The 20,479-nt window shown below is 47.1% G+C and overlaps 1 protein-coding gene across 4 annotated transcripts in view; it reads left to right on the top strand.

The window, feature by feature from the left end:
* The window catches only part of LOC142589893 (ubiquitin carboxyl-terminal hydrolase 17-like protein 6), a 35,823-nt gene that overhangs the window by 13,267 nt on the left and 2,077 nt on the right, over nucleotides 1–20,479 (top strand). For 3 of the 4 annotated variants that reach the window (XR_012829997.1, XM_075701554.1, XM_075701553.1), the window contains exons 11-16: nucleotides 1,833–1,958; nucleotides 2,499–2,597; nucleotides 4,672–4,741; nucleotides 6,883–8,046; nucleotides 10,930–11,222; nucleotides 12,708–12,833. Coding sequence is in view for 3 of the 4 variants with exons in the window: in XM_075701554.1 (XP_075557669.1) it covers nucleotides 1,833–1,958; nucleotides 2,499–2,597; nucleotides 4,672–4,741; nucleotides 6,883–8,046; nucleotides 10,930–11,222; nucleotides 12,708–12,833 (1,878 nt within the window). In the remaining variant the exon portion in view is untranslated. The remainder of the gene's footprint in view (nucleotides 1–1,832; nucleotides 1,959–2,498; nucleotides 2,598–4,671; nucleotides 4,742–6,882; nucleotides 8,047–10,929; nucleotides 11,223–12,707; nucleotides 12,834–20,479) is intronic. The other variant, XM_075701555.1, reaches the window with a different exon arrangement.

Genomic DNA, 20,479 nt, shown 5'->3' with positions numbered 1-20,479 from the left:
GAATGCGGCGTTGCACGCTGTTCCGTTTACGCGCAATCAGATAAGCCTGAATCTCGGAGAGGGTCGTACGGTCACTATTGGCGGCTGAAAGCACAGTCACTGCTTGTACACGCTCCGCATGCGACGGCAGCGTAGCACATGGTGCGTCATCTTCCGACTCGGAGTCATCGTCCGGCGGTGCAGCAGAAACCTAACGAATGATCTTGCCGTCGTCGAGTTCTGCGCATGTCAATACAGCAGTGTCAGCACCTATGAAGCTGTCAAATGAGACGGTGTCCGGAATCGCAATGCCACCACTGCACAGGTCTCGGCAGAACATTTTCCGCGTCAGTAGGGAGTACATCGGAAGGCGACAAATCTTAGGCCTCCTGGCACCCGCTTGCCGGCATTCCCCAGCGCAGTCTGCGCGAGCACTGTCGGCGCCATTAGACCCTTGACGCGATGTTTACGTATGCCGCGTTGGATCATCGAAACCTCGACACAGCACACAAAGCAAACACCACCGTGCCGACACCAGTCGCACAAACGAAAAACGCGGCCTGCTCGCTGCGTCTTGCGCGAGGAAACAAATCAGCTGCTGGATTGTCTTGACATGGCTTACTAAGCTGAAACCGGAACTGCTGCAGAGCCGCTCTATCTAACCAGGCAGAAACGATGATGATGAGCGGGGATTTCTAGTAGCGCCACTTCGTGGGGCAGCAAGGAAGCTCCGTTCAAAACAAAAATGGCGTTCAGCAAGTCGAACCATGCACCGGTCAGAGTCGGTGCATGGTGCTCTCGACCGAGTTAGCTAAAGGAGTGTGCGAAAAATCAGACGAGAGGTTGCAAGGTGTCCGAACTTTCGGCAGTTGTTATACATTATGGTCTATGGGGAGAATGGCGGTGCCGCGAAGCTGACCGAATAATCGGGCATGTCCGAATTTTTGGAGTCTGGAAAATCGGTCTGCGACTGTAATGTACTTATGGCCAAGTTTGCACATAATGTACTTATGGCCACATGCCACTTTGATTACGAAAGCGAATTGAAATGATGAAGTTATTTTGCATGTTAAGCTAGCGGCAGCCGGTCATGTCACTTGTTTGTAGCCTTCCGGGGAATAGCATGCATTGCAGGACGAACCAGTTAAGTGGTTAGTCTAGCATGAGCCACAATCCCGTTCGCTATTGTTTCGGAGTGGTGCAATAAATGCAGAATATCGAACGCGCTACGAACCGTACGAGAAACGAGGTGACGTGCTTCTTCGTAGACAGCGGTACAGTGCTGCCTGAGAGTGATGTTAATGGACAGTAAGTAAATAAAGTTCCCTTCTGTGAAGACAAATCTCACAGGCTTCATATTTTTTTTACCAGAACTTGAGGCATGCCAAGTTTTCTTGCTAAAAGACTGGGTGCGTGTTCGATTTGTACTTTGTTTAGGAGCTCTGGCATCACATTTTACATCAATTTTCTGCTTTGAACTAACCAAAAGCGGGTGTGCACTCAATTCATTGGGGGAGGGATGGGTGCTGTTAAAATCGGGGCAAATACTGCCAGATGAATCAGCGGTGTGTATTGGTGGCCCCTTGTTTCATTCGACTCGCCGGGTAATTCAACCAATTTGTTCAGTCGCACCAGGGTCGAATTAATGGAGGTTGGCTGTATGTGAAGTGACTAATGAATTGCTGATCGACGTGGACTCTCAATCTGGCCCCCCTGTGGCCAGGTTGTCAATCATTGTTTGAGATGTAATGTTGGTGGCCAGGCGCAGTGTCTGTGTGCGTTGGCTGACTTGGCTTCCTAGGGAAGCCAGAGGTCGGTCCTGGTTATGGGACCACGTTTTTCCTGTTCCACAGGGTGATCCGGTGACGTACCGGCTCAACGCCGTGCTGGTGCACCTGGGTGCCAGCTGCAACTCGGGACACTACTTCTGCTTCGTGCGAAACTCCAACGGCAACTGGTACTGCATGGACGATTCCCGGGTGGGTGTGCTGGGCTTTCCTTTGCTCTGAAAAATAGACTGTGCTCACTCTAGCACGGGCTGGCCGTGAGGACGGGTGTACCCGTGTGACGGGTACATTTGTCACGAGGCCACTGTTATATCATGCGGTACAGAAAGGGGTTACGAAAAGGGCCCGCTGTGCTATCGTTTCATGTGTGGTGGTGTTTGGGCCTTCCTGAAGCATCTGGTGGACTTGGGAAAGTTGTGTTCCTTTTTTTTTTTTCATGCACCAAGCAGTTGAATGCAAATTTATAGCTGTAACGTAAAATTTTAATGACAGCAGTGTAGATTATAGTGTAAGTAAGGCATGGGGATAGTGTCAGCCTGTGCAAGACGGGTAGTTGGATATTGCTGGGAGAGGCCTCGGTCCTGCAGCAGACATAAAATGGCTGTTGATGATGGATTTTTTGCTTTGGAATTCGCATTTGGTTCACTCTATTATAAATTTTAAGGAATGCCTACGCAAGTTTGCTTCATTTCAATTTTTTTTGTTCTGGCTTACTTTGTTGTTTATCTGTAGGTGCACCAAGTGAGCTTGGGGCATGTGTTAAACCAGCAGGCGTACGTCCTCTTCTACATCCGGACGCCGCCGGAGTCGCAGGAGAACCACATTGTCAAGGTGAGCAGTGCCACCCGGTACTGTAAAAGCTAGTTAATTCACTACTCGTTAATTCGAAATTTCGGATAATTCAAAGTAGTCGCCGCGGTCCGTCCAACAATGTATTGAAAGCAATATGTAACACATCCCGCTTATCCACACTGAAATCCGCACCGCCACCGATAATTCGAGCTCCGCGTCATCGTGGATGGAGAGTGTGCTAGTGCGCGGGAGCACGCTGGCGTCGCCGCGCGGGTCGCGCAGCTTTGCTTTTTTGATCAGCGGCAAGGACGATAACACCGTCGCCACACACCATGTTCTTTGTGTACGAGCGTGCGAGGGTGAGCCTGCGAACGCGGCTCAATCTCGCTTGTGCGAGAGGGGAAGGTGGGGCAGAGCGCGCCCTCTCTTGAAGCGCGCGATGCAGGGGGGTGAGGCGAGGGAGGGACGGGGGTACAATCTTCGACGGCTGCTGCTTACAGCGCGGCCATGCGGGCGCTGCATCTGGAAAGCGATCTGCGACGTGGCCAAAGTGCGCGCCCGCGTGGCCCTCATCTTCAAAGCGATCTGCGATGTTTGCAGAGTGCGCGTATTGCCGGTAGCTTCATATGCGATGTGCTTTCTATGTTTCGTTCGCGTTGAAGCGAGAGCTGTACGAACGTCAATTCGCTCGGCGCTACTGCTGCGTGTGCTCACTCCATCGTTTTTCAGCGAGTTTCCGCGGTCATCGAGCGAGATGCGTTCATGCTTACGTGTGCGTGCGTGACATACTGCTTGTTCATTTATTTAGTAAGCGAATGCTTACAAGTTTATACGGCGGATAAAACTATTATCCTTACTTCGTATAGCTATCTACTAATTTTCTATTGCAATCGATGCTTCGCTTCTCCATCGAGACTGCGACATTTCTTTTTTTTCTCCGCCCCAGTCAGCGCGACGAACATGCGGATGGAGCAAGAGCTATCTCGACGTCGGGCGCGTCGGACTGCGCTGGCCGCGTCCGGTTACGTTGGCTGCGCCACTGCTTCGAAGTGTAGACGTTCACGCCGTGACGTAGCATGTGCGCGCGCGTGCTCACATCACGTCAGACTATGTACGCGCCTTAACCGAGCAATTTTTTTCTCTGACTTTCATTTGTTCGAATTTTGTATAATTCGAATTTTTATAGCATCCCCGCGGAATTCGAATTAATGAGCTTTTACTGTAGTAGCATGCCGTAGAAAGCGGCTTGCCGCTTCGGAATTCCTCAACATTGAGGCACATTGTATGACCGATGGGTTTTAAGCCTGACTTTAGGCTTGAATTCAATCTGAAATAATCTTGGCCAAGTTTTTGAGCTTTCAGTGGTGTTTCTTTATAGTGACTTGTTAGTTGTGCTACGAGTTTTTTTTTCTCGCAGCTCAGGCTATTTTGGCTTGGATGTCTGTACCGTATTTACTCGACTGTAACGCATGCTTTTTCGTAATTCTTGTAACTTGAATTCGGCCCAAACAAGTATTCTAAATCCCGAGGTTTTTAGGGTTATGTTGGCAACCTGTACTTTTACGTCTCATTCCAATCCATAGACAAGTCGACCAAAGTGAAAACTTAAGTTTTGTGTGAAACGACGAAATTTTCACTGCACTTGTGACTGGTGTTACGGTTACAGTGCTGCAGTGGTAACCTGCGGCCTTTCATGCTTCCACTCCATTCATGTGCAATGTTATGGCGATGCAGCACATTTAGTATGATGCCCGCTTTAAGACAAGCAATTAGTATGATGGTCGAGGAGCTGGGAAACTGGGACGACAATGTATGTTGAAGTGTGAATAAATTTGCATTCTTAAAAGGCAAACTCAACAACGAAATAAATTGGTTCACGTTGGATTTTAGTGCACAGAATATTTTTTCTTTGATCCCATAGAAAACTGGGTGCCTGTCAGATTCGGGTGCGTGCAAGAATTGAGTAAATTCGGTCGATTAGATTATAAAAAGAAAAAGGCCTTGGATGAGCGTCTGAGATTTTCGATGAAACATTTCCTGAACATGCACCAAGGGATATAAGAGTAATCCCGATTGGTCTTTTTTTTTTTTTCTGCTTTTTCTGCTCCAACAGAAGTCCAACTCTGTGGCCACCTTGTGTAGCCGGACCACCACTACCGAGCCACTCCGGAATGGCCAACTCTGTAAGTCTACCACCACTCCTTTATCCACCCGAAGTCGACATTCTGCTTTTGACATGTTTCTGTCTCAACATTACTTGTGGCATTCCGAACTGCTCATGTAGGGGGACGTTGCATTGAAACAGTGATAGTTATAGCGCACTGCTGACGTGTTTCATTATTAGGTTTGATTGCCAGCCATAGCATCAGTGTGCGAGTGTCCAAAATAGTTGGACTTTCTGCTGCTTGCACAAAGACGAAACTAGTCATATGTGTGTTTGAAAGTCTCGCTCGGTTGGGACTGTGTTTTTGTGATGTTTTCTATGACCTGCATTGTGATGCTGCGTTTTATGCCTCCTGTAGTGTTGAGTTGTAAAAAAACAATAAAGCGGCTCGTGTAATCCAGGCCCAAGTTACACTTCTATCACACCTTCACGGACAAATTTTTTAGTCTACTTTTGCGTTATTTATTGACCAGGCATCTCAAACCCATGTCCTGCGTGCTGCCTTCGAGGCGCGTGTCTTGCGGTCTACCAGACCCTACCAACTGCCTGAACCATGTAACGACGTCACACAGGCACATTTTAAGTGCAATTTCACCCGATCGGGATTAAATTCGGCACTCCCATTTGACTCCCTTGAGCAACCTACGAAAGGAAGCCATTCTCGTTGAGAAGTTTTATCCTTGCCTGGCTTGATTGCCATAGAAAATTCCCCGTGTTACTGAAGTCTTTCCGTCTCAACCTTGGACATTCTTTAGTGTGGCCTGTGTTGAGGCGTGCACAATACTGAAGGCTGCGTAAGTCGAAGCGCAAGGCTTGTGTGACTCTAATGGTTAAATAGCTCGATTGCGCCCAAATTTGACGCAAACGTGGCGTTGCACTACGCATCCAGTTGCGATGCAGTGTTTGGGTGCATTAGTTATCTCTTACGTCCAGAATAATAAGGAAGCAGAGATGGTGCCGATGTTATTGTGGTGGAATGAATGGTAGTACTTTCTGTCATCGTAACGGCAAAACGCAGCACATGCCATGCTTTGCCCCAACAGTGAATGGCAATGTTTACTTTCTGTGACAGCAGAATAAATTTTGTTGTTGTCTGGAATTGGTGCGGGTGAAGCGTTCTGGACGTAACAGACACGTAATGCCACCTAAACGTAACGTTGGATTGCATGCTGCAACTGTCACCTCTGTGTAGAATCTGGGCACAAATGAATCAGTGGTTCAGCCAGAATGGTAGCGTAGAACTGCAGCTGGGATCTGTGCAACATTCATCCCAATATTCATGCTGCCCATTGCGAAAGGAGAGTTTGAGACCCCTGGTATAGACTTGTGTAATAGCCATGCCATTGAGTAAAAATTAGTACAGAATTAATTGCTATTGTATTTATTGTGCACATTTGCATCTCTCACATCAACGCAAGATCTTCCTTTGGTCCGAGCAATGAATCCAGCTTGGTGCTGTTTGGTGCTGTGTCCACAGCCATTTAGTGTTGGTGTAGTGGGTATCTTTATTCACCCGTGTCATGTGAATAAGTTGCCCCTAGAGCTAGCGGCGCTGGATAGTCTTGTTATATGGAGATGAAATACGTGATGAAGTTGCTTGCTAAAGAGAGACTGCATTTTTAATGGCCACAACTCGTTCTTTGCATAAAATTTTGCAAGATATTTTGGCTAATACACTAGTCTATTTAGTAATTAGCAGAAGATGCAAGTGCAAAAACTTGTCCAGTGTTTTGAAGTTTTGTGCCGTTATAGTAGCACAACCTAGGCAGTGAAAGGTTGTTGATTGATATTGACTCATTGGTTCACTTATTGCGGACAATCAGTGGGACCTGATGACACCCAGATAGTATTTTTGTAAAGATTTGCTAATTGTCGTTTTCAGAGAAAATAAATATTGTGTTTGTCAGCCTGTGTCAGAAGAGCTCTGTTTTGCCACGCTTTTGCACCATTTTAGAAGTGTTCTTTACCGATGCAAACTTTGTAGATGTGCAGTGTTTTGGGGTTACTTGCAAGAGTGCGGGGGTAAAAAGTGTGGGAAAGAATTTGAGTTGCGTAGTCTCATGCTGTATTCGGTGAGGCAGCTGTGTGAGGAGGTGGCGGGGGTTGCGTGTGCCGTGCGGGCGAGTGGTTCTTGATGCCGAGGTCGTTGGCTCGTTGCAGCCGTGGCCGCGGAGAGGAGCACCCCGCAGAGGCCGAAGCAGCCCCCGCCCAGGTCTCCCTCATCGCCTGCAGCCGTATCCGTGTCCGGAGCCACTGCTGCAGCCACTTCGTCATCGTCGTCCCTGCCTATCACGGCCCACCCGTCACCCCACAGGACGGCAGCTCCGTCGTCCTCAACCTCAACGCCGCTTCCTGCTAATCGTCCGAAGATCACCTTTGGAATCGGCACATCGTCTTCGTCTACTGCAGTGTCTTCCTCTCCGTCAACGTCGCAGCGAAGTGCTGGGCCGCCGAAACTTCCTGCATCAGCGATACTTGCAAAGCCCGTGGAGAAGCCAGTTGAGAGGCCCGTGGATAAGCCGCTCGCCCCGCTTGCACTGGGCGACATGAGCCTGGTTCCCTACGCGGGAGACTCGTCAGATGCCTCGGACAGCGACAGGACCGATGGGACCGTCGATCGGCGGAAATGTCTGATGCCACAGACGCATGCTCCGGAGACCCCCAGGGCCAAGGGTTCATCAACGTGGCAAGTATCGGATGTTAACCTCCTCTCTCCAGCCGTCTCGGTGGAGTCGAGCACGACGAGCGTCAACTCCACGACGGACTGGAACGTGACGGACAAGGAGCGGCCCTACGAGGCGCGCAAGCCGGTCGCCGAGGAGTTTCCGGGCTGGACCGTGGAGCCGTCGTCGTCGGCAGCCGCCGCACCTGAGGCAAGGGAGATGTCATCACTGCCGGGGAGTTCGAGGGACACGGGTTCGAAGCGTGTTGAAGAGGGTGAGCCAGGGAAGCCGGCCGCTGCCGCGGGGGTCGACGCCGCCGAGGACAAAGAACAGCAGCTGCGGCCCTTTCTTGGCGACGGACGCGTTGGCGTCGTCGATACCCCCGAGACTCAACCTTCTGGTGACAGTGCGCGAGGCGGTGACGCGCTGTCTCCAGCGAGTGAACTTGCCACGGGTGACGATGGTGCGGCGGCGACAGTCGACGAGCCCCCAGTGCGGCCTGTTGTGCCTCCGCCGAACTCGGCGACGCCGGCTCCCGTCACCAACGGATGTGTGAGGGCAGTGGCGGCCGACACGGACGACAGCAGTGATTCGCATGAGTGGGTTGAACGGACAAAGGAAACATTAGCCGCCGAACGGCGCCACTCGGCAAGCAGCAAAGGTAAAGAATCGAGTGGCATTTTGCTGCTGGGAAGTGTGGGCACGATTTGCACCGATTCACAATGTTTATAGTGTGCACACAGCATAGATGATGTTTCATTCCCACTGGAAACTGACCGGTCCGGAAAAGTATGTGTAGAACCTTAGAGCCTTTTGTTGATGCCCCCTTTCTTTTTTTTTGGGTCCTGCATGCTTCTCCGAGACTTATGCAGTGAGAGTGCGGAGCGGTTGTGTAATGCGTAGTTGGTGGAAAGTGGGAGCAGTTGCATAGCGCGACACCACCGAAATCACCAGAGCCCTCTTGCATAACTACCACCTGCGATTGGTCATTGCCACGGCATTGGTCCTGTTATTGTGGTGCCGTCTATGATTGACCACTGCCGTGGCGATCGCCTCATCATGCCACTCGTTGTCGCAAGTGGTAGCTACCAAAATAGTGGCCAGTTAGGGAAACGCCCTCATGTAAGAAGAGTCGGGAGCATGTGGGCTTGGGTTTTCCTCGTGCCTTGCAGTCTTGGTGGGAGGTCAGCTGCGGTCAGCTCTGCTTGCGTACTGAACCGCGGCACCGAAGGTTATTGCACAACGTGCTTGCCGTTTTAAAAAGCCAGTGACTGACGAAATGCCTTATCAGCACCGGCTGGATCGTTGGGAGTTGGGTGCCCAAGCTAGAGCACTTCTTGTTGCACAAGCTGCTTACTGAATTGAAACTGCTATTGGCAGGGTCGTCTCGTCTCTGGGTGCGCACTCTAGGGTGGGGTGAGGCGTGGAGTTCCCTGCGAAAAACTGCTAGAGGGCAACTCTGGTGCTGCGACCCTTCAGCTAACATGGGAATAGTGAGTGTAGTAAGTGGATTTGTCTGACCCTGGCCCTCATGGCATTATTTCTTATGCTGATCAGCTTTCTAAATTTCCAAGCAGTTGTGGTTTTCTGAGTGCGCGAAGAGGCAAGTTTCTGCACGCCTGCACAATTGTTGTGAATGGTTGCATTTACGATGAAATATTTTGTTGAAGATGAAGAATTTGCGAAGTCGCGTAGCCGTTAGGAAGTCGGGAAGATGGAGTTTAGGCAAATCCTTGTACTGCCAGCCATCATTCCCGCGCCGGCTGAACGCCACTGCTTGTCTCCCGTAGACACTGGTGGTGATGTTTCCTCTAGCAATTCTTACGGAAAACTCATTCCTTAGTGCAGGGCGCCCATTTTGTCACCCCAAAACCTCTAGGTTATTTCTAGAGTTCATCTGTTGTGAATTGCAGAACGTACTTAGTGGCATAAAGTGAGGGGATCTATTGTACTCAAGCTAGACTCGTGCATTTCCTGTGCTTGGGATGAACAACGTAAAGGCAGGAAGAGGTGAACCACTTGTGTGAGTGTACGGAGTGCTTGTAGTTTTATAGTATTTATGATCCAACTCATCTGCAATCTCAATACTATGCATATTTGTGAAAGCAGGACCTTTGCATTGATATGTTTTGATTGCAGAACCTCCTTTCCTGGCATTTCTTTTTTTTCTGCAATAATGGGAGACACTTTTACACCAGTGTCATGTGTTAATTTAGTTCTTTATACACTTTGTTACTGCCAGAATCGAGCGCTTGGTGTAGGGCCTGGTAAAAAGGCAAAGGCAATTGGAGGGAAGGAATCCATACAAGCTACAACCCCTGGAGGCAGGCTATCTGATTGTGGACATTCGGCAGGACCTGTGCCAAGACCTCTCCTATCACTGCAACAGTCATCAATGCTGCTTGTTTCATCATGCCTGAAAAGCAGATATTGTTCACTCGTATGTGTAACACAGACCTATGAATTTTTTTTCTTATAACTCTGTGCTCCTATTGAGCATACAGCGTTTTCTTTTCCCAATACTTTTCGTCCACCTTCTGAATTTCTGCAAAATTTATTTGCTTTCTTCGTGGCTCCGTGTGGAGTCTTACACAAGCCAAAGACGTTTAACATGAAGCAGCAGTAGCTGAACTGGTACAATTGGCATCAAAAGTTTATGGATTGCAAGATCCGCGAAAATGTATTTTTTATCAGTTAGTGACTGTAGACAGTAAGCAGTACAATACTATGGTGTTCACATTCACTAGTATAAAGCTGGAATTCTGCGTAACGAAATTTTCTAAAATTTTATTTTTTCACCGAATTCTGTGGTTTATTCATGATGAAGCTAGATGTACATATAAGTCAATGCTTGAGGGGCGCATGCACATTGCTCTACAAGTTGGTGCGCAATGGATAAGGTTGAGCCGCTCGTTTATGTATATGCATCAGGTGCGTGCAAATATTAAATACTTCTGAATAATGAATCAAATAATCTGCTGTTCAACTCTGTCGTTGAAGCACGCTACTTTGCTCAGGGAGTCCAACATTTTCTTCAAGCACTTTCAAAACAGCCCTGGGTATTTGAGCAAACTGCTAATTAATATATAGTGCTCTATTTCTGCTTTTAATATTGCTTCATAATGTGCAATGCAATGAAAGTTTCTAACATTGTAAGTATACCAAATCATGAACATCGTTAACTTTCCTTCGAAAACTGTTCAAAAACGATCCACTATCAGATTGAATTCCGTATTCGTATTCAATTCGCTTTCAAAAGTTGCTAATCGCACACCCCTGATGCGCATGCATTGATGGGGTGGTTTTTGTGAAGCACTCGTGTTGCCGACATACACTGTTACTGCCTGGCGTTTTATTTGCTCTTGAAGTTTCAACGAGCTCGGAAATCCTGGAATGCTCGGATATCTGCCACTTCCTCCTCTTGACGGAGGAGTGATGCCTTGCGGAGGTGTGGCCAAGCTGTGTGCTGGTTTGGCTGCGCCTTTTGAGATTTCTTGCGCGCCATGATGTAACTCGCCGTAATGAACTGCCTCATCTCACGCAGCCACAATTCACCAGTGGGATGCGCGGCCAAACATGAACGGTGCCAAGGATGGTTCGTCATCATCGTACTGGAACGGCAGCAATGGCGTCAAGAAGCAGACGGACATCGTTGGCTACCTCCAGAATAACGGCTCCCGGCAGTACGGCTTTGCTGTGAACGGCTGGGGGCGCGGCTCGGGAGGCGGCTACCACAACAGCTACGGCAACGACCGCGGTGGCGGCAACTTCTACCGGGACAAGCGGAAATACTACGACGACTACGATAGCTACGACGATGAGTACGACAAGGGCAAGGTGCGTGGTGTTTTCTCAAGTAAAGCAGGGTTGGTGTTGCCTTCCTTTTAAAAAAGTATGAGACACTTGGTAGAACCTGTCAGGCTTTTGACAGGTTTCTTTACTAGTGTGTTGCAGAAGTTGAATGAGCCGTCTTTACAGGACAAGAAAAACAAAAGAACTGAAGTACAATTAAGGCACATATATACTAAAAATAACAAGCATATTGTGTACACTCACATAAGTGCATAGAAAATACAAACAAGACATCTGAACACATACAAAAAGTGGAATGCACACATTTAGTCATGAAATGTCATCACATGACACATGGCATGACATGTCATGTATCCTCCGGTTTGCTCTTGATTATGCCATACTGTAGGTATGCAGCATGGAGCTGCTTGTGCTAGCCCGGGGTTGCATTGGTACGGTCGAACGATTGATCAATTGGGCATTAATATGCCCCAAACAACAGTAGAGACAATTTGAGATGTGGCAATGAAGGGCTCCAGAATAATTGAGACTATCGAGGGTTCTTTACCAAGCACCCAAATATTTGTGCCCTGGTGCTTTGCATTCCAACTTCCATCGTAGCTTGGTCACTGTTGCTAAGAACTACCTGGAACTTCAAGGTCAGCCTTAGAACACAGTAGCCCCTAAGCTACGGCTGCGAATGTAAGTTGTCAAGACTTAGTTCAAATTTTTCTCGTCAAATGAGTGCTGTGGCCTGATTTAGTGCCATGAGTCACTCCATTCCTTTCAGACAAAGGAAAATGTAGTCGCATTGCACTAAGTATGGAGCTACTATGACAGCGATACAGCAATGTCTGTCGGCCTAGCTATGACTTCGTCGTTTTGCTATAAATGCTGCTTGACCTTCGATAGCTGGTGCGTCATTGTATGCAGTAGGACTTGCATGTTTACTTTAGCAGCATCACTTGCGGAAAAAAAATATGGCGTCATGTAGGTGATCTGCTTTGTACTGCAGGCTACATTTCCTTGGCAACCACTCTATTACTATTACTGACCATCAGAGACCTCCCTCTATGCATTGCATGACCTGCCCAACTCCACTTCATAGTCTCCGCATACCTCCTCTTTAATCTCACTCGCGTTACTGTCTTTCTATCTCTTAAAGCCCAAACCTGTTGATTCTTTTTCCATCACTAATTGTGCAGTCCTTCTTTTCAAGCTTCTTGGCTATTTTATTGTGTTTTGGCCCCGACTACTGCTATGACCTGTGTTGTACACACACTCCACGATTATGAAAGGCAACACTTCATCAGGGTGCAAATAGCAATTCTTGCCAACATGCAAGTGAGAGCTATTATGCTGCTCTCCTGTTGAATCCTCCTCATGAAATGTTTCCTTGTCGCAAGCACAAAAAAAAAAAGAAAGCTACAGGCTTCGAACACAAATACGGTGCTCCCTTTCATACTGGCAGAGAGAATCTTATGTAGCTTCTTGTTTCTAACTCTCGCACTTTGCTCTTGCTCCTTTCAGCAAAAACGCAAGAGCAATGGCTTCAACGTGCACTCGGGGTCGCACTACCGCAATGGCTCGAACCCTTTCCAGCAGGCGCAGAACTTCAGGAACCAGCAGGGCGGTGGCCACCGGTTCCACCAACAGGTTAGTCGTAGTTTTCCCACAAAGCAAACGAACCACCATTGTATCCCCACCGATAAGGACGTGACTGTGAGGCAACAACACAGGACGCCTTTCGGACATAATTTTGCCATGGTGTCTGCTTGTTCACAAGACTATAAGCGTTTTATACTGTTCAGGGGTGTTACAAGATGTAGAAGATGTGTTCACACCCTTTCGTCCCGTAAGTCACCTTTGTTGGCTTCTAAACTCGAACTGTTGCACCCTTGGGGGCTTATCTTGTCCACAAACAATAATCATCAATCTTGTGTGCCTTTCTTTAACGCTGCATGCCCGGTAATTCCTGATCACTAATTACATGCGCATTATCAGTGTGACATACCATTCTTGACAGTAAAGTAACGAGTGTGAAGTTTTCCAGATAGAAATACAAGCAAGACTGGCAGTGACCATTGCTAAAGGGACAAGGTGTGCCCAAAATGGTGCAAACATTTTTTTAGAGTGTAGGAACAACCACACAGTAACAATGCACCCGTTGGAGTGTATAGTTGTCCCATAACAATAATTATCATCTTCCTTGCCTGCGTGTCCTTTCTTGAAAACGCTGCGCTCTCTACTTTCCTGTCTGGAATTCTATGTCACGTTGTTAACGAGCATGTCGTTTGTAAATTGGAAATACTGGGCTCGCAGCATTTAAAGAAAGGAAATGCGGGCAAGACAGATGACGGTTATCGTTGTGGGACAAGATGTGCCTCGACGGTCGCAAACATTTTTAAAGGAGTGTATAATTACAGGATGCAAAGGTTGTTTTACTCACTTTCGTTGCGAAGGAGTAAATTTTGTCAATCTTGCATACAGGTCATGCAGTGGCAATTGCATCTGCAAGGTGTTTACATCAATCTACCTTGTGAAAACGGCTGCTGGTTCAAATGAAAGCCCGTGTGGCCTCCTTTTCAAAAGTACTACACTCCCTGGAGCCTGTACTGGCACTGTACTGTACTGTACTGGCACTTTTGTTTCCGCCATGTCTGACTGCACTGCACAAATAGTGAACAACAAGATGAACAACTAGCATTCAGTTCAGTCTACCCTTAATATAGTGAACACAAACATGATAAATAATCGGAGGTGATGAAGTAAATCCAAAATTATCGGTTTTGTGAAGCATATTTTTGTTTGCAGATGGCTCAAAAGACGTGTTCTGGCATCAAGAAATGCCAAATACCGTCGCCGGCCGATTTCTCGGGCACGTTTTTTTCGGGCTTGCGCATTTGTTAGGACTTCCCTGCTGGCGCCACCGTTCACCTCTGGAACCAATGTGCAACGGCAACGAAAACCAATAGCAACCACGTTTTTCACACACGCACACATGCACACACGCAGTGTCCAATTTTTCACGCTCCTTAGGGACTGCAAGAACATCCACAAAAAACAAATGCAAGCCTTTAAATGCCCTCAAGGCTCACCTTGCCACATCTGAAACAGTTTTAAAGACCTGCCAGTTGAATTGTTGACCATCTCAGTGCTCGTACCGTGACAGGAGATGGTGGTTGTGTGCATGCAATAATTTAGGAACACATTTTATGTTCTGTGATAGCAGGCTCTTTGCATTATCAATATGCTTGACTGCGTAACACAGCTGTACTGTGGTGAAACTGACTTTTGGGAACCTGCATTATGCTATGCTTTAGGTGCCTAGGTGCTGGTACTGTGACAGGAGACAGAGGGTACATAGTTAACATATGTACATAGTGAACCCAGTCCAGTTGGTGTCCCCCGACAGTGGCCCCTTTGCTCTCTTAATGTGTTTCACTGCAATACAGCATGCATGCTTTTCTGCACAATTCTGCTGTACTGCGGCGAAGTGGACTTTCGGCGACCAGCGTTATGCAACGCTTCAGGCCCTTGCTGTGCTTTCCACGCTTCCACACCATCAGCAAGCCTGACGAAGGCAGACTCTGCATAATTGCCGACAGCGGGGAATCCTTGAAATGAAAAATGCGGCACTGAACTGCGGGAAGCTTGATGGCAAACATTGAAGCATCTTGCCTAACGATAACACAAAACCAACTACTATGGCTGCCCACAGATCGGCATGCAGGAGTGCTGGCTTGAGGCTGTGAGATAATAAAAATGGCGGCAGTGGTGGCTTCAATTACAGCCAACTTCCGTTAATTTGACCCTGCCGAGACTAACAAAATTGATCAAAGTTATCCGGCAGGTTGAGTTAAACAAAATGCAGGCAAAACTTTAAAACACACTGCAGATTCCTTTGGGAGCACTTGCCCGGTTGTAGCATGCCCCAAGTCAAATGCGTACCTGCTTCCTATGCCCTCAGAATAGAAAACTAACATAGAAATTACGTGAAAGTTTCGAAACAAGGTAGACATCTAACACGTACACACTTTCTAGGCAAAAAAGATGGGCAAGGGTCTAGTGTACAATGGCGGCAGGTTTCCTAAAGTTAGCTTCGCCGCAATATTGGGCATGTTATGTGGTAAAGCATACAAACGCCGTGTAGGTGGTTTTGGTTTCGGGTCTTATTGCACTACGCAGCCAATTCTCGGTCTAATTATCTTGAATAAAAAAGGCGCCCCGCACCTCCACCACTCGCAAGACAGCTGTTAAGCCTCGACGGTTTATTTAGCTGGTCGCGCACTGAAACCTATGACACTGGCCATGATGATGAATATATACAGATGAAGAAGATGAAGGGGTAATATGATGCCCACAATATGTTAGAATCTGGTAAATGCTGTAATCAGACAGTGTGAGCTACGGTTATTCCTTGAAAATGTTCCCAAGGCAGGCCCAAAATGGGAATTTTTGACAAGAGGTCAGACGTGTGTTCTAACACATTCGCTGTCCCCCAAGCTCCACCGAGACGGATGGCGCCGCTAAAGGGGTCGCTATTGGGGTCACCATAGGGCTCAAGTGTGTCTGTGCTGACTGGTCAAGTTCAAATTATCTAGCAAAGGCCAATTTTATGATTGAATTGGCACAAATTTGGGTCCATAGAAATGCATGTACACTTGCCAGAATCTTCACTCTTGACCAACTTAACCGAAATCGAATTAACCGGAGTTGAAATGACAGAACTCTGCTGTAATGCCCTTTCGGAACTGCGATCATGGCAAAATGTCTGAAAAAACTGGACGAAAGGGTCTTGGCGTGCTGTGTTTCAGGCGCCCTTGGCAGAGACGTCTGAATTATCAGGCATGTCCAAAAAAATTGGTCGTTGACTGTAGGCAACTTGGATCACTGGACATGTGCTGGGTGTGCCGTCTTGCCGAGTAGACAGCTTAGGTCAGTGCGAGGTTATATGCCGGCTCTTGGTCAAGCTCCCAGAATGGATGTACGACTGTGATACTGGGGTATGAAGCCTTGAATCTTTCAGTGTGTTGTACTTCTCTGTGCATACCCCTCTCAACATTCCAACCACCGTGGTGGCGCAGTGGCTACGGTGGTGCGCTGCTAAGCCTGAGGGCGCTGGACCGAATCCCGGCTGCGGTGGTTGCATTTCGATGGGGGGCAAAATGCAGAAATGCCCACGTGAGGTGCGTTGGGTGCACGTTAAGGAAACCCAGGTGGTCAAAATTAATCCAGAGTCCTTCACTGGGGCATGCCTCGTAATTCAATCGTAGTTTTGGCACGGAAAACCCCAGAATTAAATTATCAACATTCCTCTCTCGACAAGCATCCTACAACGCCTTCGACCTTGTGACATGGACTGCCAACAGCTGCAGGTCTTGATGATGGCCATGGACGTGGCTGTGCTTGTCTCAGCCACAACCTCCCTAACTCAAACAAGCTTTGCGTCACTTCAAGCATTGCATTGGATCTACCTGTTGTTTCTATCTCACAAAAGCCACTTTGAACCTTGATTTGAGGGAGTTTAGGAATTTCTTATCAGCACGACTTCACATAGATCAGTGGGTTCATTGTGATGAATGATTAAGGCAGTGTGCAGGGGAGTTGTGGTCAACCGATGAGGGTGCATTGTAGGACAACTGCTCACTTTTGGAACAATAAACTGGAGATAACTGACCATTAATACATTTTCGCATGAACAAGATGGGTCGCACATACAAAGGTATGCCTATACAGTGGGACATACTTGAACTTATATCCTTGAATGCTACTTTCCTGTTAGTCATGAACGAACTGTGATGCAGCCTATTCAAATACACTTGAAACACAGAAACTGTTTCGTCAGACAACCCCTGGGCCAATTGGAATGAACTTCGTTGCACTTGAGAGAGAAAGCTAAATTCTAGTGACTGCAGAAAGTGAAATATTTATTTAGAGCTTGGGTTGTTCTACAAGAATTGCTCAAAATCTGCAAGTTTCAAGACGATTGAACCTCGAAGTTTACAAATTCACAACTCCACTAGAAACAGATACGGTCGACTATCGCTATAACACAGACCCTGATAATCCGACAAAAAACATCCGTTTTATCCGAAGCGCGTAATGTCCGAAACTTTCGTCCCGATGTCTAACAACCTTATTACAAAGAGTGAGTGGCGAACGTCCAAAGTAAAAAAAAAAAAGTTGCAGTTTTGCTCGAAATGCATATGAAGTGCATACGAAGCTACCGGCACTGGGCGCACTTTGTCCGCATCGCAGATCGCTTTCAAGATACGGCAGTCGTAAGCAGCAGCTGTAGGAGCCCTTAAACCTGCAGAGCTGTAGGAGCCCTTAAACCAGAGCTTGGGCTTTCTTTTCTGTAGAATGGTGTACCAGCATGGCTCAATTTCTAATGACATGAAATGCTTTGAAGACGTGTTTAAAGCACACAAACGTCTCTGGAAACCTTGTGCGGCAAAGACTGATTGTTTGTTTATCATTAAGAACCACTGTCCGCACTCCTTGGAACTTTGCAGGACGAGCTGTGCAAATGATAGTGCTCCCCTGCTGATGCTATGCAAATCACTGCACACTACGAGTGGTATGATAGCACTTGAACGCGCAACGCTCCGCACAGGGCTTTCTCACGCCACCTGCACCGTACACAGGTTTCTCTGTAAGTGGTCTTCCGAAGCATTGATGTTCCTTTTCAGGTGGCAGACGAGACGTCAATATCACTAGCCGTCGTCTAGCGTAAAAAACCTTACCCAGTAAAACTGCTGATGATGGAACAGCTACTGCCATCTATGTTGTGAAAGGAAAAGGAACCGTTTGACAGCCTCTCTTCTTGAGCCATTCAGAAAAGAAGCGAAATACCTGTGACGAGGGGAACTCGTTGTAAACCAAGTAGATGCAATCGCTTGTGACAAGCTGAGGTCGTCAAGAGCACTTAGGGGGGGGGGGGGGCATCTTAAAAAGCAAAAAATATTGAAAGAGATTGATTTTCGGAAACTGTGCCCAATCTCTGCTTTATCAAACGATTTAGCCTTAAACAACCTCTAAATGTCCAAAAAGAATTTTGTCAGCGCGGGCAGTGGGAAAGGAGCCCAAAATTGTGCGGAAGCACCAGAGTTTATGGAGCCTTCTCTCATCTTTACCATTGATGATCGCTGACATCTTGGTATCATTTGAAAGCTGAAAATTCCACCTTTTATGTCCTAATTTCCCTGGCAACAATGGTGTTTTTTTTTTTCATTCGAACCCTTTGGAGGACGAGCGTTTCTTTCTGAACTGCAGTAAAGTCACTTTCTGCCTAGCTAACACGTAAGCAGGCTTTAAATTCAAATGCTATTTATTGGCGATGTGTTGCTAAACATTTCACAATATTTAAAGCTGAAAATTAACACTTAAATTTAGACTTGGGCAACATGGCCTCTTTGTCGCTATCATTGTCCTCTTAACCAGAGTTCATAAGAAGTTCTTGAATTTCTGCATCCATCAAAAGTGCAGGCCTTTTGCGGCGGTTCACACATTAGAGAATGAGAGATGCGAGCAACACTGACGGTTGATAAGCTTTTTCATACCATATGTCATATAAAAAGTGTGGGGATCCCACGCATTGCGGGAATCTATGTAAGCGAAGCTTTCTGTGATGCTTGCTTTGATTGATGACAATTAGCGGTGGTGTTGACCGCGAGTGTTGAATTTCTTCAACATTTAGTCCAATACTAGAGTGGTGAGTTGATGTTAAAACGTTACCTTGCGTACTACACCACGGCTGTTTGTCTGCGTAGTACACAGAACACACAAAGAGATGTGTTTGCGTTAGGCACTGTTGTGCACCAGTGTTCATAACCTCCGAGAGGGTTGAGCATTGTCATTGCCTTAAATGGTACATCACATTGTGGCAGGAGTGCTAAAGTTTAATTCAATTACGGGGCTGTAAGTGCCAATACTAGAACCGGATTTGGAGGCACACCTTAGTGGCGGACTCTGGATTAATTTTGACACCCTGGTATTCTTTAATGTGCACCTAAATATGTGTGCTCGAGTGTTTTTGTATTTCGTTTCATTCCCGTCTGAATTTGGCTGCCACGGGCGGGATCGAACCCTTGACCTCGAGCTATGGGATAGCTGCAAAGATACGAAACGGCAAATACAGAAATGTTGATTTGACGTGCAGCCGCTTTCGTAGTGTCGCCTAGACCCCTACGGTGATTTAATGCAGCTCTGCTTCTGCAAGCCCTGCATCAGTTTTCCTCTTGGCATGGTGCTTATTTTTTCAGAAATAGCAGAAATGTACCATACTGTACCTTGAACTTAAGCTTATCTAGTTTGTCCACAACCACGGTCATGTCTGGTATGTAGAAGTGTTTCCTTGCCTTATCACATCACCTTTTCCTTATCGCCTCTTCCTCCTCCTTTATTGGAACTGCGAGAGAAGCTTGGCAAGCCTGCTGTTCACTCGTTTCGCAACTGTGCCTGTTCTATCCATTCTCTGCCTCTCTACAATTATATCTATCGCCCCTCTTGACCTGCTCGTTAGTAGAGGGTTAAGTGCCGCAGTTTCTGCAATGCGCTTGTGGAGAGTGACAGATAATTAGAACTGTCAAGAGGCTAATGTGACGACCCCCAGGGAGCTCCAGAGGGCATTTTGCACATGCGGTGTGACGGAGAGGTCCAAACGAGTTTCTCACCTTGCTTTTCCTCTCTGCCACGCTCCTTCCGTTTATATAGCACGTGACATATGCGGCACTGCGTGGGTTTGAGTATATCGAATATTCGATAAATCGAATAGTAGATTTCGATTCGGCGATAATTTTTGCACACTCCTGTTCGTGTATTTGCACACCCTAACTTTTATCTTTATCAACATGTGTATAGAGGAATGTGTCATCAAGAGTGTCACAGTCTGTCGATTGCCTGATTGAGGCTTTTTCTCGATGAACCTTCGAGGGCTTCAAACAATTTTTTTCATTTTACTTCTTTTTCTTAATTGTTTAATTATGTTATTGTATTGGCGCCGTGCCTGACATGGGGGGGGTCAATTGCATTCCTCAGCTTGCATTGTCCAGAGCTGTATTTATAAGTTGTATTACTTTGTTATTCAAATGGACTGTATTGCATTCTGTAAAATGCACTCCTGCTTGTGATTCAGGCAGCAGTACCCAATAAATAATACTAGTTCTGGGAGGATGTTGCTGCCTTTTGTTAGGCCTAGCAATGCTAAAGTGAACGACTTGTTTCAAGACTAGCAACTTGTCATTGTAATGCTGCATTGGAAAAGTGGCGCTGCACCGAATGAAAGTGGAGTTTACATT

Source organism: Dermacentor variabilis, chromosome 8 (genome assembly GCF_050947875.1).
Source record: "Dermacentor variabilis isolate Ectoservices chromosome 8, ASM5094787v1, whole genome shotgun sequence".
Lineage (NCBI taxonomy): Eukaryota > Metazoa > Arthropoda > Arachnida > Ixodida > Ixodidae > Dermacentor > Dermacentor variabilis.
This window is presented reverse-complemented; position numbering and strand designations above follow the sequence as displayed.